The sequence below is a fragment of the Cetorhinus maximus genome, unplaced genomic scaffold (genome assembly GCF_964194155.1).
Source record: "Cetorhinus maximus unplaced genomic scaffold, sCetMax3.hap1.1 HAP1_SCAFFOLD_2278, whole genome shotgun sequence".
Taxonomy (NCBI): Eukaryota; Metazoa; Chordata; class Chondrichthyes; order Lamniformes; family Cetorhinidae; genus Cetorhinus; species Cetorhinus maximus.
The window spans coordinates 1,485-20,706 of record NW_027598217.1 but is presented as its reverse complement, the minus strand read 5'-3'; the positions used below and the strand labels follow the sequence as shown (position 1 = coordinate 20,706).

Below are 19,222 nucleotides of genomic sequence, written 5' to 3'. Positions count from 1 at the left end.
AAAGGGCAAGTATATCTTCCTCCCCCCCCGTGCCAACCCCAACCCCCCCCGTCCCCGGCAAGCGCTCGGGCGGCAAGGGGGCGGGGCGAACGTTTGTTTGCGGGACGCAAAGGAACAAGGGGGGGGGTAGGCCATTCGGCCCATCGAGCCTGCACCCCTGGCCGCTCGACCGGATGGCAGCTGGGAGCAAAGGTCGCGGGAGAGGGCGTGACCCCTGCGATAGGGCGTCAAAGCGGAGACGAGCGTGGCGGACGGGTCACCCCCCTGGGTCTCCAGGTCAAGCCAACCCGCGGTGGGCCCGAAGCCAACGTCACCTCGAGCTCTCCTTTGGGCCACGGCGGGGGAAGTTGCCCTCGACAGGGGCAGCTCATCCCACCTCCCCCGCCCTAACCCCCAAGACCCTGGTTTCTTCCCCCACACCACCACCCGCCCCCCCCTCTCTCCCTGCCCCCCTCGACCACCCCCCACCCCGTAGGTGGCTGTTATTATGGGATGTAGAAGTAGCTCACGTTGATCACGTCGAAATGTGGCTGCTCGTCGCTGGTGAGGCCTTGGGATTCCGGCGCCGGGATGTCCGAGCTTTGCTGGAGCGCACTCTCGGCGCTGGCCTCGGACTCCTTGACCTCCGTGGCCGTGATCAGCTGGACGGACAGATACTCCGGCCGGCTCTCCCCCTTGACCTTCGCCGCCGCTTGGCCCTTCCATTTCTTCCTATACCTGCCAAGGGAAGGCAGAGCCCCTTAGACCATGGCTTGTTCTACTCGACTACAAGATGGCGGTTGGTGGAGGGTCCTGGGTGTGGGTGGGGGGTGGGGGGTGCGGTATGGCAGGGGAAGGGGGCGCGTTGGGTGGTGAGAGATCTATCAATACCCTCGAGCAATAACGCCAGGCCCATTAGCCCCGCTGGTGACCCACCTCGCACCCTCCCCCATCATACTGACCCGGCCGGCACTTGTGTGAGGTCATAGGAACAGGAGGCCATTCGGCCCCTCGAATGTCTTTGGCCGTTCAGTCATGTGGCAGCTGACCTGTATCTTAACTCCATTGCTTTGGATTCGTAACCCTTAATCCCCTCAACCCATCTATCAATCTCGGTTTTGGCGCTTTCAATATAACCCCATCCCTCAACAGCTTTTTTTGTGGGTGGGGGGAGAGAGCTCCAGATTCCCACTCCCCCACCCTGTGTGTGTGTGTGAAGTGCTTCCTGACATCACCCCTGAACGGCCTGGCTCCCATTTTAAGGTTCTGCCCCCTTGTTCTGGACTCTATCCCCCCCACCCCACCGACCAGAGGGAATAGTTTCTCTCTACTGACCCGTTAATTTTTGAAATTAATTTATGGGATGCAGTCATCACTGGAGAGGCCAGAACTTACTGCCCATCCCTAATTGCCCCCTTGAGAAGGTGGTGGGTGAGCTGCCTTCTTGAGCCGCTGCAGTCCCTGTGGTGTATGTACACCCACCGTGCTGTTAGGGAGGGAGTTCCAGGATTTGGACCCAGCGACAGTGAAGGAACGGCCGATATATTTCCAAGTCAGGATGGTGAGTGGCTCGGAGGGGAACTTGCAGGTGGTGGTGTTCCCCATGTGTCTGCTGCCCTTGTCCTTCTAGATGGTAGAGGTCGTGGGTTTGGAAGGTGCTGTCGAAGGAGCCTTGGTGAGTTGATGCAGTGCATCTTGTAGATGGTACACACACTGCTGCTACTGTGCGTCGGTGGTGGAGGGAGTGAATGTTTGTGGATGGGGTGCCCATCTAGCGGGGCTGCTTTGTCCTGGATGGTGTCGAGCTTCTTGAGTGTTGTGGGATCTGCAACTCATCCAGGCAAGTGGGGAGTATTCCATCACACTCCTGACTTGTGCCTTGTAGATGGTGGACAGGCTTTGGGGAGTCAGGAGGTGAGTTACTCTCCGCAGGATTCCCAGCCTCTGACCTGCTCTTGTAGCCACAGTATTTATATGGCTGGGTCCAGTTCAGTTTCTGGTCAATGGTAACCCCTAGGATGCTGATAGTGGGGGAATTCAGCAAAACCCCCTCAATTAGACAACCTCTTAATCTTCTATATTTAATATCCATCGTGTTGAACTTACATTTTCAGGGAGTGAAATAAGTGATCATGATTGGATTAATTAGAAGCTGAAATAAAGATAAATGAAATAAAGACCATTGAAATAATTATAGGATGGCGGGGAATGGGACTGGTGGGATTGTTCTGAGAGAGCTGGCCTAGGTTCAATGGGCTGAATGGCCTCCTTCTTTGCCGCAATGATTCTGTGACTATCGTTTTCAAAAATGCGTTGGGAATTTGTATTGTCACATAGGAAAAAAATTGACATTCCATGAATATAAAATTAGTTTTTCAGGGCCAGAGAGGTTGTTCATCAATTACATCATGCGTAACTTTTTCAATGGTTTTTACAGCGGGAATAATCGTGTTTGAGTGAAAGTTCTCATCAATGCACGATTGCAAGGGCAATTGCGGGCTTTGGAACCTCCACAGCAGACCCTAAGGGGGTCTTGTGATGCAAGGGGTAGCATCCCAGCCTCTGAGTCAGAAGTTCCAGGTTCGACTCCCACTCCAGGACTTGATGGCAAAGGAAGGTGTGTTCATAATGCAGCCAAACAGGCTGAGTGTTAACCTGGTCAGCCCCTACCAACAGACTACATGAAAAAAAAGTGTATGTTGACATTGCAACCTGGGCTCCCAGAGTGTAAATGTAACACCATCACCACCACAGTGGAACCAGTGGAGAAGCATAGTGTCACCGGCAACAGCTTCAGGATTTCCGGGTTACTCCGGGAATGCGCGGTCTCTCCCAAAGTGTGCTGCCAGCGTCAGTGGGGCAATGACGGTGGGCTACGGCAATTCCGACGGTGATTATCACCACAAAAACGGTGGGGGGGGTGGAAAACCGAGAGTCTGTCTCACCTCGAGTTCTTACCTGATGACAATGATGATGAACAGCATGATCACGATGAACAGGCTGACCGCTACTAGCAAGGGCCTGTACCAGGGAAAGTTACTCCACTCCGGATGGTGAGAACCTTCAAATGAAATCACAGTGAGTATGGAAGATTGAGGAGCGATCTGGCCGAAGGCTTTTTAGGAAAGGGTTCTTTCTTGGGGATGTGGGCGTCGCTGGGTGAGGTCAGCATTTGTTGCCCCGTGGACTGAGTGGCCTCGCTCGGCCGTTTCCAGAGGGGGAAGCTGAGAGTCACCCACACGGGCTGCGGGTCTGGAGTCATGCGTAGGCCAGACCGGGTAAGGACAGCGAGATAAAAGCAAAATACCGCGGGTGGCGGGAAATCCGAAATAAAAGCAGAAAATGCCGGAAGTGCTCAGCGGGTCCGGGAGACGTCTGTTGGTAGAGAGAAACAGGGTCAACGTTTCGAGTCCGTGTGACCCTTCGGAAGAGTCCGTCTAGCTGCTGGAGGAGAGTCACACAGATTCGAGAGGTTACCTCTGTTCCTCTCTCCGCTGATCGCTGAGCTTTTCCGAGCTTTTCCTGTTCTTATTACATCAGTGAACAGGGTGGGTTTTTTAAAACAACAATCAATCACCATGAGCCGCACCCAGGGGTTGATGTAGCGTCGGACTGAGCCATGCGTAGAAGCAAGCACATAGACAGTCCGAAATTGGATCTTTGCTACGTAGATTCCCGCAGTTAATAAATACTGTTAAACTACAAGTACCTTAAGAAACCGCAACCATTCCTGAGACTAACTTTCAATCCCAGATTTTATTCATTGAATTTAAATTCCACCAGCTGCCCACATTGGGATTTGAACCCACAACCACCCTGAGCATTAGGCAGCCTCTGAGATTGCCAGTCCAGTGACATTACCACCACACCACCATCACTCTTCACAAACATATAGGGTGTTGGTGAGACCGCACCTCGAATACTGTGAGCAGTTTTGGTCTCCTTACTTAAGGAAGGATGTAAATGCATTGGAGGTGGTTCAGAGGAGGTTTACTAGATTGATACCTGGAATGAGTGGGTTGTCTTATGAGGAAAGGTTGGACAGACTGGGCTTGTTTCCATTGGAGTTTAGAAGAGTGAGGGGGGTGATTGGATTGAAGTTTACAAGATCCTGAACAGCTTTGACAAGGTGGACGTGGAAAGGATGTTTCCTCTTGTGGGTGAGTCCAGACTAGGGGGGGCCACTGTTTTAAAATTAGGGGTCGCCCTTTTAGGACAGAGATGAGGAGAAATTTTTTCTCCCAGAGGGTTGTGCGACTTTGGAACTCTCTGCCTCAGAAGGTGGTGGAGGCGGGGTCAGTGAATATTTTTAAGGCAGAGGTAGATTGATTGTCATTAGGCAAGAGAATCGAAGGTTATCGGGGGGGGGTAGATGGGAATGTGGGAATCAAAACACAAGAGGATCAGCCATGATCTTATTGAATGGCGGAGCAGGCTCGAGGGGCCGAATGGCCTCCTCCTGCTCCTATTCCTTATGTTTCTCGTGTTTTCCCTCGTGTTCAAAAGGTTTAAGAAATGCTGTAGATACCGAGAAACGACTGGGTGGAGGAGCCCAACGCACACAGCCTCAGAATTAGACACAGGCCATTCAGGAAGGAAGTGACGAGATATTTTAAGCAGATAAAGAGAAGCAGCAATCTCAAACCCTCTCTTCCCCCGATAAGTGGTTGAGGCTTGGGTGTCACTTGGAGCTTTTGAGATTAGCGGGATTTGTTTTCCTCTCTCTCTGTCTGGGAGAGGGATGTGGCAGAAAGGCCAGGAAATGGTGGGGCGGCGCTGGCAATGTGGGGTAGTTGGAAGACAGGTGCGGCGGCGGTGGTGTAAGGTGCCGGGGGGAGGGGTGGGGGGAAGCTGAATGGCTCCTCCGGCCTCCCCCCCATGGCTTTCCAAGGTCGCTTACCAATCTTTTACCGGGGTTGCTGCACCCACTGGGTGCTAGGCAGAGGCGGCTGACAGTTCCTGTGGCGGTGGGGCCATTTCGCAAGGTTTGCAACCTCCGAGCGAGGGTGGTGTGCGTGATTTGAAACTCTCGGAGTGACAGGGTGGGAAGACGAGGCTGGGGAGGGCGCCGGGAGTGGCGGCCGCATCGGCACTCTGCCGACTCTCCCGCGCGCCAGCGCCCGCCGACCGAAATATCGGGCGGTGACGCCGGGCGTGTGTCCCGACATCATCGTGCGCTCTTTCACTTGTGATCGGATTGGGCGCAAGCCCAACAGCGGGGCGTAAAAATCAGCCCTTACAGTTTATTTACCGGGTACTTAACTCAGCAGCAACGACATGTGTGCCCTCAACTCAAGCTCTATCTCGACACAACTGAGGTCGCCCACACCACTCTCCTGTTGTGTGCTGAAGATCATGTGATCTTCCTTCTTAAAGGTATATTACACGCTAAGCGAAAACCGAAATGACTACAGGGAGGTTTTTATTTCTCTCTCTCTCTCACTGAGGCTGTGGAATTCTCTCCCCCAGACAGCAGTTAAGGTCTGGCCATCGAATATATTCAAGGCGGAGTTGGGCAAGTTTCTGACTGACAAGGGGGTCGAGGGCTATTGTAGGGGGTGGGGTGGGGCGGGGATGGAGGCGGGAAAGTGGGAGATAAGGCCACAATCAGATCAGCCATGATCGTGTTGAATGGCGGAACAGGCTCGAGGGGCCGAGTGGCCTACTCCTAATTCTCACGCTCGCACGCCTCTCTGAAAGAGTGACATTTTCTATGTCCCGAAGGCTTTGGGTGGTAGGCACCAGGCCTCGGTTTTGAGTCTGTACAAGCCTGTGGGAATGTGCTGCAAGGGCAGGGCAGAACTCTCAAAACCCACCACTGAAAAAAAGAGTCATTTCGTCCGCACTTCATCAACTCCTCAGTAAGTGGTCCGAGGCTGGGAATCCTGCGGAGAGTAACTCACCTCCTGACTCCCCCAAAGCCTGTCCACCATCTACAAGGCACAAGTCAGGAGTGTGATGGAATACTCCCCACTTGCCTGGATGAGTGCAGCTCCCACAACACTCGAGAAGTTCGACACCATCCAGGACAAAGCAGCCCCGCTTGATGGGCACCCCATCCACAAACATTCACTCCCTCCACCACCGACGCACAGTAGCAGCAGTGTGTGTACCATCTACAAGATGCACTGCAGCGACTCACCAAGGCTCCTTCGACAGCACCTTCCAAACCCACGACCTCTACCATCTAGAAGGACAAGGGCAGATCACAGAATCTCACAGTGCAGAAGAGGCCCTTCGGCCCATCGAGTCTGCACCGACCTGTGAGAAACACCTGACCTACCTACCTAATCCCATTTACCAGCACTCGGCCCATAGCCTTGAATGTTATGACTCCCTCCCTAACAGCACGGTAGGTGTACCTACACCGCAAGGACTGCAGCGGCTCATGTAGGCAGCTCACCCACCACCTTCTCACTGGGCAATTAGGGAGGGGCAATAAATGCTGGGCCCAGCCAGCGACACCCACACCCTGCGAAAGAATCAAGAAAGTCTTATCAGATAAATATTTGCATATCCCATTACATTTACTGAAACACTAGGCTGTTTCCACAGCCCCTTCCATGACCTCTTCATGAACTCCACCCGGCCATATCAGAACATAAGAAACAGGAGCGGGAGTGGACCATTCGGCCCATCGAGCCTGCTCCCCCATTCTATACCATCATGGCCGACCTTAGCCTTCAAACTCCATTTTCCCGCCCGCTCCCCCATGTCCCTTAATCCCCTGAGAGACCAAATATCCACCTATCCCCAGCCTTAAATATACTCAACAATGGAGCATCCACAACCCTCTGGGGTAGAGAATTCCCAAAGATTCACAACCCCTTTGAGTGAAGGAATTTCTCCTCATCTCAGTCCCTAAACAATCGGCCCCCTTATCCTGAGACTGGGACCCCCACCGTGTTTCAGATTCACCGACCAGCGGGAAACAATCTCTCAGCGTCCACCCTGTCCAACCCCCTCAGAATCTTAAAAACAAAAAGCTAAAAGCTACTGCGGATGCTGGAAATCCAAAACAAAAACAGAATTACCTGGAAAAACTCAGCAGGTCTGGCAGCATCGGCGGAGAAGAAATCAGTTAACGTTTCTAGTCCTCATGACCCTTCGGCAGAACTGAGTATAGTTAGGAGAAAGGTGAAAAAAAGCTGGTTTAAGGTGGGGGGGAAGGGGGGAGAGAGAAGTTGAGGGTGTGGTGATTGTGGAGATAAGCAAGCAGTGATAGGAGCAGATAATCAAAAGAGGTCACAGACAAAAGGATCAAAGAGGTGTTGAAGGTGGTGATATTATCTAAGAAAAGTGCTAATTAAGAATGGAAGACAGGACACTCAAGGTACAGCTCTAGTGGGGGTGGGGTGGAAAGACTAACAAAGTTTTAGTTTTAGATTTAAAAATAATGGAAATAGGTGGGAAAAGAAGAATCTATATAAATTATTGAAAAAAAAGGGAGGGGGGAGAAACGGGGTGGGGATGGGGGGAGGGGGAGTTTAAGATCTAAAGTTGTTGAATTCAATATTCAGTCCAGAAGGCTGTAAAGTGCCTAGTCGGAAGATGAGGTGCTGTTCCTCCAGTTTGCGTTGGGCTTCACTGGAACAATGCAGCAAGCCAAGGACAGACATGTGGGCAAGAGAGCAGGGTGGAGTGTTAAAATGGCAAGCGACAGGGAGGTTTGGGTCTTTCGTGCGGAGAGACCGCAGGTGTTCTGCAAAGCGGTCGCCCAGTCTGCGTTTGGTCTCTCCAATGTAGAGGAGACCGCATTGGGAGCAACGAATGCAGTAGACTAAGTTAGGGGAAATGCAAGTGAAATGCTGCTTCACTTGAAAGGAGTGTTTGGGCCCTTGGACGGTGAGGAGAGAGGAAGTGAAGGGGCAGGTGTTGCATCTTCTGCGTGGGCATGGGGAGGTGCCATAGGTGGGGGTTGAGGAGTAGGGGGTGATGGAGGAGTGGACCAGGGTGTCCCGGAGGGAGCGGAGGTCGCTTGCCATTTTAACACTCCACCCTGTTCTCTTGCCCACATGTCTGTCCTTGGCTTGCTGCATTGTTCCAGTGAAGCCCAACGCAAACTGGAGGAACAGCACCTCATCTTCCGACTAGGCACTTTACAGCCTTCCGGACTGAATATTGAATTCAACAACTTTAGATCTTAAACTCCCCCTCCCCCCATCCCCACCCCGTTTCTCCCCCCTCCCTTTTTTTTCAATAATTTATATAGATTCTTCTTTTCCCACCTATTTCCATTATTTTTAAATCTAAAACTAAAACCTTGTTAGTCTTTCCACCCCACCCCCACTAGAGCTGTACCTTGAGTATCCTGTCTTCCATTCTTAATTAGCACTTTTCTTAGACAAATATCACCACCTTCAACACCTCTTTGATCCTTTTGTCTGTGACCTCTTTTGATTATCTGCTCCTATCACTGCTTGCTTATCTCCACAACCACCCCACCCTCAACTTCTCTCTCCCCCCGCCCCCCACCTTAGACCAGCTTATATTTCACCTTTCTCCTAACTATACTCAGTTCTGCTGAAGGGTCATGAGGACTCGAAAAGTTAACTGATTTCTTCTCCACCGATGCTGCCAGTCCTGCTGAGTTTTTCCAGGTAATTCTGTTTTTGTTCCCCTCAGAATCTTGTAGGTTTCAATGAAATCGCTTCTCATTCTTCTAAACTCCAGAGAATGTAAACCCAATTTACTCAGCCTCTCATCATCGGACAACCCCGCTCATCCCAGGGACCAGTTGAGTGAACCTTTGCCTCCACTGCAAGTCTATCCTTCCTTAAATGTGGAGACCAAAATTGTGTACAGTGTTCCAGATGTGGTCTCACCAGAGCCTTGTACAGCTGTAGCAAGACTCCCTTGTTCTCCAATCCAATAAAGGACCAACGCCCCAATTGCCTTCCTAATTTAATCAGCCTCCACAGCCTTGCTAAGCGCCTGGATCGTGAACGGCAATTTGACCGGGGAGGCATCACGGGAAAGACGTCACACCTCCTCCCTCCCTCCCAGCTCCTCCAGCCTAACCATGACGCTAAGCGTAAAAATCCCCTCATCCCTTGGGACCGTTCTGGTGAATCCCCCCCGCCTCCGCACCTTCACAAGGGCCCCTCACGCCCTTCCAAATGGCAACTGGAAATGGGATGCCACACTCTGGTACTGGCCACAGGTTGGTGAGTGAAGTGAGGAGCCTTGGGCTGCATTGGGGATGATTTTGGGAGAGCGGGAAATAGTTATTCCCCCAGTAAGGTTAGGGAGGAGAGAAAACTCAAAGGGGACATGTTGAGTCCTGAGATATGGCGATGACTCACTCAAAGAGGCTAGGCACGGCCAATCTCCCCAGCGTAAACAATCGCCTCGTAGGCAGGGGCTTATTCCCAATCCTTATCCTGGTTTCCCCTCGGGAATGTGACAAAGAAAACGCACTCCCCCCCACCCCTTGCAGAGGGACAAGGTGTCGCCTGGTTCCCCCATCTCCTCGTTCCACTGAACAGTCCCGGTAATAAGGGCTTTGCATTTCACAGGGATTTGGGGGGCGTTCCCTAGCGCTCCCCAGCCAATGAGGTCTTTTTTTTTTTCCCCCTGTGAAGTGTGCCCACTGTTGCAATTTCGGGAAGCCAATTGGCGCACAGCAAGATCCCAACAAACAGCGACGTGATGACGACCCAGATCGTCCGGTGTTTTTTTTCTCTCAGCTGATATTGGTTGAGGGGTAAATATGGGGGCCCCATGGACACCAGCAGAGAACCTCCCACCACTCCCCAGGCTCTTCCTCCAAGAGCAGATCCACCCAAGGGGTCCTTGGTTTAGAGTCTTGTCCGTAAGACAGTGTCCTTTTATCCCTCAACTAACCTCGTTAAAAACCAAATAGCGCGAGTCATTATCTCATTGCCGACTGTGGAAGCCAGCCCTACACACATTTGTCATGAGGTATAGCAGGAGACCAGCCACGACCTTACCGAATGGCAGAGGAGGCTCGAGGGGCCGAGTGGCCTACTCCCGCTCCTATTCCTCACATTCTTAACGGTCGGGGTGAAAAGCACCTACCTTTCCTGCCCCTGATTAGTGTGGGTGAGGAAAGGTTTAGGCTTACTGGCGATGGCTTCCATGGTGGAATAGCCCACATGGGGCTTGCGCACAGACAATTTTCCTCTTGGGCAAGGTGACTGGCCAGTGCTCATGGGACTGTCACCCCCGGGGCAAGAGTGCGTGTCCCCCTCGAAGCGACGGAGAGGAAACCAGACAAAGGATTCCGTGACCTAGTTGCCCCGTTGGATGATTATTCCTCCTTTGGTGCCCCCCGCCCCCCGAGCTCTCTCCTTGCTTCCCGGTTACGACACGGGGCTGACTGGCCCACACCAGATGCGAGCATGTGCCTCACCATTACCGTCTGGGAGAGCGGCTGGCTCGGGTTGTGGGCCGGGGAGCCTGAGATTGTGACGTTTAATGTGCCAAGCTTCTGAACCATTTTCCTCAGTAACAGCTGGAGATTTTAGAAGGCATGAGGTGCCAGGTTCTTTAAAATTTAAGTTCGTCCTTTTACCCCAGGCCATTCTGCCCATCCCCAGCCATTAACACTTAACACTCAATTTAGCAAACAAAATTAATAAACACATTCGTAAACTGGGATAAAAATAAATCCCAAAGTAAGAGTTCATCCACTGGCATTCCCTGAATTGTTAAGCTTTTTGATCACTGAAGATCTTTTGGAATCTGCCTATTTGTTAACTGCTAATCGTTATCCCTTTCTCCAGGGATACATCCACTATTCCTCTCTCCAATCCCAATCTTTCTCTCCCATTCCAAATCTCTTTCTCCCATTCCAATCCCTCTCTCCAATCTCAATCCTTCTCCCCCATTCCAAATCTCTCTCTCCCATCCCAATCCCCCTCTTTCTCTCATCCCAATCCCTCTCTCCAATTTCAATCCCTCTCTCCCATCCCCAATCCCTCTCTCCCATCCCCAATCCCTCTCTCCCATCCCCAATCCCTCTCTCCCATCCCCAATCCCTCTCTCCCATCCCCAATCCTTCTCTCCCATCCCAATCCCTCTCTCCATTCTCAATCCTTTGCTCCATTCTCAATCCCTCTCTCCCATCTCAATCCCTCTCTCCCATTCCCAATCCCTCTCTCCCACCCCCAATTCCTCTCTCCCATCTCAGCCCCTCTTTCCCATCTCCACTCCCACTCTCCCATTCCCAATCTCTCTCTCCCATCCCAATCCCTCTCTCCATTCTCAATCCCTCTGTCCGTTCTCAATCCTTCGCTCCATTCCCAATCACTCTCTCCCATCCCCAATTCCTCTCTCCCATCTCAGCCCCTCTTTCCCATCCCCAATCCCACTCTCCCATTCCCATTCCCACCCTCCCATTCCCAATCACTCTCTCCCATTTCTAATCCCTCTCTCCCATTCCCAATCCCTCTCTCCCATTCCCAATCCCTCTTCCCATTCTCAAACCCTCTCTCCCATCACAATCCCTTCCTTCTATTCCCAATCCCTCTGTCCCAAACCCAATCTCCCATCCCAATTGCTCTCTCCCACCCCAATCCCTCTCTCCCACCCTAATCCCTCTCTCCCACCCCAATCCCTCTCTCCCACCCCAATCCCTCTCTCCCACCCCAATCCCTCTCTCCCACCCCAATCCCTCTCTCCCACCCCAATCCCTCTCTCCCACCCCAATCCCTCTCTCCCATCCCAATCCCTCTCTCCCACCCCAATCCCTCTCTCCCACCCTAATCCCTCTCTCCCACCCCAATCCCTCTCTCCCATCCCAATCCCTCTCTCCCACCCCAATCCCTCTCTCCCATCCCAATCCCTTGCCATGGGGCTCGGACAGGGGCTTGGGGAGTGATTTCTCCCAATTGCGAACATTCTTCATTTCAGTGAAGACCATAGAATGACCAAAGTGAAGACACATACCCTGTGGAGTTGACTCCTCCCAGTTAATGTCCTCGGGATCAACTGGACCAGAGGGAAGACCCTGCAACAGGGAAATTAGTACTTTGGTAAAACATTAAGCTTAATACTTATTCTCTGTCAAAGCGCCACAATGCATGGCCCCCAATGATTTAGTGATAACAATAGACATCTTCCTGTTTTCATACGGGACCATTTATGTAGCAAAACATCCCAAGGTGCTTCACAGGGATTAGATAGCAATGTTTGACCCCGAGCCACATGAGGAGATATTAGGGACAAGATGACCAAAAGCTCGGTCAAAGAGGTCGGTTTTAAGGAGCGTCTTAAAGGAGGAGTGAGAGAGAGAGGCGGAGAGGTTTAGGGAGGGAGTTCCAGAGTTCAGGGACCCCAGGCAGCTGAAGGCACGGCCGCCAATGGCGGAGCGATGGGAATCGGGGGATGCTCGAGAGGCCGGAATTGGAGGAGTGCAGAGATCTCAGAGGGTTGGAGGGGCTGGAGGAGGTTACAGAGATAGGGGGGGTGTAGGGGTTGGAGGAGGTTACAGAGATAGGGAAGGGTGTGGGGGTTGGAGGAGGTTACAGAGATAGGGAGGGGGTGTAGGGGCTGGAGGAGGTTACAGAGATAGGGAGGGGTGTAGGGGCTGGAGGAGGGTTACAGAGATAGGGAGGGGTGTAGGGGCTGGAGGAGGTTACAGAGATAGGGAGGGGTGTAGGGGCTGGAGGAGGTTACAGAGATAGGGAGGGGTGTAGGGGCTGGAGGATGTTACAGAGATGAGGGGTGTAGGGGCTGGAGGAGGTTACAGAGATAGAGAGGGGTGTAGGGGCTGGAGGAGGTTACAGAGATAGGGAGGGGTGTAGGGGCTGGAGGAGGTTACAGAGATAGGGAGGGGTGTAGGGATTGGAGGAGGTTACAGAGATAGGGAGGGGTGTAGGGACTGGAGGAGGTTACAGAGATAGGGAGGGGTGTAGGGGCTGGAGGAGGTTACAGAGATAGGGAGGGGTGTAGGGGCTGGAGGAGGTTACAGAGATAGGGAGGGGGTGTAGGGACTGGAGGAGGTTACAGAGATAGGGAGGGGTGTAGAGACTGGAGGAGGTAACAGAGATAGGGAGGGGTGTAGAGACTGGAGGAGGTTACAGAGATAGGGAGGGGTGTAGAGACTGGAGGAGGTTACAGAGATAGGGAGGGGTGTAGAGACTGGAGGAGGTTACAGAGATAGGGAGGGGTGTAGAGACTGGAGGAGGTTACAGAGATAGGGAGGGGTGTAGGGGCTGGAGGAGGTTACAGAGATGAGGGGTGTAGGGGCTGGAGGAGGTTACAGAGATAGAGAGGGGTGACAGAGATAGAGAGGGGTGTAGGGGCTGGAGGAGGTTACAGAGATAGGGAGGGGTGTAGGGGCTGGAGGAGGTTACAGAGATAGGGAGGGGTGTAGGGGCTGGAGGAGGTTACAGAGATAGGGAGGGGTGTCGGGGCTGGAGGAGGTTACAGAGATAGGGAGGGGTGTAGGGGCTGGAGGAGGTTACAGAGATAGGGAGGGGTGTAGGGGCTGGAGGAGGTTACAGAGATAGGGAGGGGTGTAGGGGTTGGAGGAGGTTACAGAGATAGGGAGGGGTGTATGGGCTGGAGGAGGTTACAGAGATAGGGAGGGGTGTAGAGACTGGAGGAGGTTACAGAGATAGGGAGGGGTGTAGGGGCTGGAGGAGGTTACAGAGATAGGGAGGGGTGTAGGGGTTGGAGGAGGTTACAGAGATAGGGAGGGGTGTATGGGCTGGAGGAGGTTACAGAGATAGGGAGGGGTGTAGAGACTGGAGGAGGTTACAGAGGGGGTTTGAAAACAAGGCTGGGGAATTTTAAAATGGAGGCATTGCTGGACTGGGAGCCGGTGAGTACAGGAGGGTCGGGGGTTGGGGCGATGGGCGAATAGAACTTGACGCGTGTTAGGACATGGGGGCAGCGGGGTTTTGGATGAACTGAAATGTACAGGTGTCTGTGGGTGGGGGTGTAGGGGAGGGGGCACGGTGGAATGGGGAGGGGGTGTAGGGGAGGGGGTGCGATGGAATGGGGGAGGGGGTGTAGGGGAGGGGGCACGGTGGAATGGGGGAGGGGGTGTAGGGGAGGGGGCACGGTGGAATGGGGGAGGGGGTGTAGGGGAGGGGGCACGGTGGAATGGGGGAGGGGGTGTAGGGGAGGGGGCACGGTGGAATGGGGGAGGGGGTGTAGGGGAGGGGGCACGGTGGAATGGGGGAGGGGGAGTAGGGGAGGGGGCACGGTGGAATGGGGGAGGGGGAGTAGGGGAGGGGGTGTAGGGGAGGGGGCACGGTGGAATGGGGGAGGGGGTGTAGGGGAGGGGGCACGGTGGAATGGGGGAGGGGGTGTAGGGGAGGGGACACGGTGGAATGGGGAGGGGGTGTAGGGGAGGGGGTGCGATGGAATGGGGGAGGGGGTGTAGGGGAGGGGGCACGGTGGAATGGGGAGGGGGTGTAGGGGAGGGGGCACGGTGGAATGGGGGAGGGGCTGTAGGGGAGGGGGTGCGATGGAATGGGGGAGGGGGTGTAGGGGAGGGGGCACGGTGGAATGGGGGAGGGGGTGTAGGGGAGGGGGCACGGTGGAATGGGGGAGGGGGTGTAGGGGAGGGGGCACGGTGGAATGGGGGAGGGGGTGTAGGGGAGGGGGCACGGTGGAATGGGGGAGGGGGTGTAGGGGAGGGGGTGCGATGGAATGGGGGAGGGGGTGTAGGGGAGGGGGCACGGTGGAATGGGGGAGGGGGTGTAGGGGAGGGGGCACGGTGGAATGGGGGAGGGGGTGTAGGGGAGGGGGCACGGTGGAATGGGGGAGGGGGTGTAGGGGAGGGGGCACGGTGGAATGGGGGAGGGGGTGTAGGGGAGGGGGTGCGATGGAATGGGGAGGGGGTGTAGGGGAGGGGGTGCGATGGAATGGGGGAGGGGGTGTAGGGGAGGGGGCCGATGGAATGGGGGAGGGGGTGTAGGGGAGGGGGCACGGTGGAATGGGGGAGGGGGTGTAGGGGAGGGGGCACGGTGGAATGGGGGAGGGGGTGTAGGGGAGGGGGCACGGTGGAATGGGGGAGGGGGTGTAGGGGAGTTAATAGACGAATTCCCTCGAGTGAAGCAGACAAAAGACATCTCCTCCCTTTGACATTTAGCCCCCTCGGGTTGGGAAGAGATGGGGTCCCTCTCGCACTTTGGACCTCCCAAATGGGCATTGTCCTAAAGGGGGAGTGTGGGCGGAGGGGGGAGGGGGTCGGGGGGGTCAGGCCATCACATGACCCCAAAAGCAAAATGGCAGCCGGGTGGACAGGAGCTGGGAATATCGGCGGGATGACGTTCTGTCGCGATTACCTCAGAGTTGTCTTCAGGGATGACGTTCCTCTGGGGATCTGTGGTAAAATAACTCACATTAATCAGAATGTGTGAGACAGACCCTCCCAGACAAATCCCCTCATCGCTCACACACACACTCCCAGGAAACTCTCCGAAACTACTGCGACTGAGCAGGTCACCTCCTCTCTCTCCTCCGCTTCTATTTCTCCTCTTCCTCCTTCATTCCTTCTCTCTCTCTGCTTCTCCTTCTCTCTCTCCCTCCTTCTCTCTTCTCCCCCTTTCCATCTTGTCTCTCTTTCTCCCCTCCCATCTTCTCTCTCTCTCTCTCCCTCTGTCTCCCCCTCCTTTTCTCTCTCTCCTCCCTCCTTCTCTCTCTCTCTCCCTCTCTCTCTCCTCCCTCCTTCTCTCTTCTCCCCCTTCCCATCTTGTCTCTCTTTCTCCTCTCCCATCTTCTCTCTCACTCTCTCTCTCCCTCTGTCTCCTCCCTCCTTGTCTCCTTCTCTCTTCCCACCTTCTCTCTCTCTCCCTCCTTATCTCCCACCCATCCTGCAATCTCTCTCCCTTCCCATATTCTCTCTTACCTTCGCTCTCTCTCTCTCTCTCCCTTCCTGCATTCTCACTCTCTCCTCCTTTCTCTCTCTCCTCCCCCTCTCTCTCTCTCCCCTCTCTCTCCTCCCTCCTTCTCTCTTCTCCCCCTTCCCATCTTGTCTCTCTTTCTCCTCTCCCATCTTCTCTCTCACTTTCTCTCTCTCTCCCTCTGTCTCCTCCCTCCTTGTCTCTCTCTCCCTTCCCATATTCCCTCTTTCCTTCGCTCTCTCTCTCTCCCTTCCTGCATTCTCACTCTCTCCTCCTTTCTCTCTCTCCTCCTTTCTCTCTCTCCGCCCCCCTCCCTCTCCCCTCTGCCCCCTCTCTATCTGTTCCCCCTCCCTCTCTCCTCCCTTCTCACTCTCCCCTCCCTCCTTCTCTCCCCCACTTTCCCTCTCTCCCCTCTCTCCTACCCTGTTAATTTCATGACCGAGATGGAGGGAGAAAGAGAAGGAGAAGCAAAGAGAGAGAGAGAAGGAATGAAGGAGGAAGAGGAGAAATAGATTTTTCTTGGGGTTAAGGGGATTAAGGGTTACGAAACCAAGGTGGGTACATGGAGTTAAGATACAGATCAGCTGATTGAATGGCGGGACAGCCTCGAGGGGCTGAATGGACTCCTCCTTTTCCTATGTTCTCCTCTCCCCTCCCTGCTTCTCTCCCTCCCTTCCTCCCTCCTATTCAGTGTTGGTTGAGACTCACTCGCTGTATAACACACATTACAGAACCTGAGTGTTGCTGAAAAAAGAAACAGGTTGAATCTTTTCGTCTTGCACTCATCAGGACATTTGGCAAGAATACCAATATCAGGGATAAAACAACAATTTATACTGTATGTGAAGAGAGCGCTGATTGGTTGGCAAGTGGACCCTGATTGGTAGAGGTGTTGCCTTGATGAATGCTTATCACACAGACGAGTTTCAGTGCCAGTAGTGATGCTCGGTATGTAGGGCGTACGCGCTGTTTGCAACGGGCTGAGTACAGACTGTACCCAACCAGCCCGAGCTTGTAAAACTCAAAACACGGTGTCCAACATTAGATGTGATTCCGCGATTGGACAACCCACTTGCGGAATAATCCTCGGCACGCTAAGAATCGCGCTGACGACCAGTTTAAATTTTCAGTCGGGCTTGGCCAGCGAGGCACCATTTGCGTGTACCGGAAGCTGCATATATTAATACACGGGGCCCTTTGTGCAGACAGAAAGGACACGCGCACACATTGCGCCTGTTTCAGCTTCGACAAAATAAAGGGACAGCCATTCGCTGACTCATTCCTCAGGGCAATGCCTTGACCAATCGAGGGTCAAGCTGCCTGGTTTAAATTTCAAACAATGGTCGGCGGTTAACTGTCAGCCACCATCAACTGGTGCAATCTCCATGGCAAAACCTCTACCGATCGGAGTCCGCTTGCCAACCAATCAGCATTCTCTTGCCATGCAGTACAAATTGTTGTTTTCCCCTCATATTGCGAAGTGTCCTGATGAGTGCAAGATGAAAATCTTTGACGTGTCTCTTTTCTCAGCTGCACAACACGCTCTTAAGACTGAGGAACTCCTTGATTTCCCCCCAGTCACCGCACCCTCTTCCCCCACCCCACCCCCTCCACCTTCCTCTTCCGGCCTTTTCCAGGTCGAAACTTGGCCCTGCCCCCAATCGCTCTTCCCGGGTTGGTTCCTCATTAAATATAAAAGGACGTTCGAGACACTCCAAACCAGGAGGAAGAGAAGAGAGAGAGAGTAAATGTGAAGGAGTGAGAGAGAAAGTGTGCAGAAGAGAAAGCGAGAAAATGTGAAAGAGGGAGAGAGAGAAAACATGAAGGAGAGAGAGAGAGAGGAGAAAATAAGGGGAAACTTAGAAAGAGAGAGAGATTGAGGGAGACTAGGGAATGGAAGATGGGGGGTGGGTGAGATAGAAAAAGAGAGAGAGATGAGGGAATGGAGAGAGTGGGAGAGGGGGAAAGAGAGAGACGAGAGCATGGGTGTTATACAGAGAGACACTGAAGGTGGAGAGAGAGAAAAAGAGAGGGAGACCAGGGAATGAAGAGAGTAGGACAAAGGGAGAGAGAGAGAGAGAGAGAGAGAGAGAGAGTCAAGGGAATGGAGAGAGTGAGAGAGAGACAGAGAGAGAGACAAGGGAATGGAGAGAATGAGAGAGAGACAGAGAGAGAGAGAGAGACAAGGGAATGGAGAGAGTGAGGGAGAGAGAGAATGAGACAGACAGAGAGAGAGAGAGTGAGAGAGAGAGGGAGAGACCAGGGAATGGAGAGAGTGAGAGACAGAGAGAGAGAGAGAAACAGAGAAAATGTGAAGGGGAAAGGGAGATCATGAATTGGGGAGAGAGAGTGAGAGAGGATTGTCCCAACAGAGACAAAAAAAGAGGCAGGGGAGAGGAAGGGAATGGGAAAGAAAGGGAGGGAGAGGAGACAAAGGAGCAATGAGGGAAGAGAGGAGGGAGGGAAAGGGGAGTGAGGGAAGACACGAGGAGAGGAGCGGAAGAGAGGGGAGGGAAAGGGAGGGTAAGAGAGGAAGAGATGGGGGGAGGGGGTATCCGATAGGACCTACCAGCCCAAGGCATCCCGTAGGCCTGTTTACTCCACCTGCTCCATGTTCCGTGGTAAAACTCCTCGATCGCTCGGACCCTCACCGTGTAGTTTGTGTCGGGCAGAGCGTCCGCGATCAGAAAGGCCGTCGTCTTAACGTTAACCTGGGAAGAGACAGGGCACCGGGCTGGGCGGCGGCCATTTTGTGATGCGAGTCTACCCCCCACCAACTCCCCCACCCCCACACTCCCAACCCCATCCCCCACCACCCCCATCACCACCCCTACCCCCCACCACCATCACCACCATCACCACCCCCCCCATCACCACCCCCACCCCCCACCCCCCCACCACCACCATCACCCCCCTCACCACCATCATCACCCCCCCACCACCATCATCACCCCCCCATCATCACCCCCCCCACCACCATCATCACCCCCTTACCACCATCACCCCCCCATCATCATCCCCCCCACCACCATCATCACCCCCCCATCATCACCCCCCCCACCACCATCATCACCCCCTTACCACCATCACCCCCCATCATCACCCCCCCCACCACCATCATCACCCCCCCATCATCACCCCCCCCCACCACAACCATCACCCCCCCATCATCACCCCCCCCCCCACCACCATTACCCCCCCATCATCACCCCCCCCCCCACCACCATCACACCCACCCCTGGGTCGACAGTCACAGGGCCGGGGTCTGTTTCCAGGACTCTTTGCAGGATTGGAGGAAGCTGAAATCTGATGGGGGCGGGAAACGCGAGAAGAGGGGGTAACAGGGGCGGGGCGGAGGGGGGCAGCAATGGGTGGAGAGAGAGAGAGAGAGATATAGAGAGAGAGAGAGAGAGAGAGGT

At 54.0% G+C, this 19,222-nt stretch overlaps 1 protein-coding gene across 1 annotated transcript; it reads right to left on the bottom strand.

Annotated features, from left to right (window-relative positions):
• Positions 1-463: 463 nt before the first annotated feature.
• On the bottom strand, positions 464-18,514 carry LOC144677176 (interleukin-6 receptor subunit alpha-like; the record flags this gene model as incomplete). The annotated part of the gene is made up of 5 exons (XM_078537365.1): positions 464-717; positions 2,938-3,040; positions 11,893-11,953; positions 15,246-15,283; positions 18,373-18,514. Coding segments are annotated over 5 exons (576 nt in total), but the record flags the coding sequence as incomplete, so codon positions are not given.
• Positions 18,515-19,222: the final 708 nt, after the last annotated feature.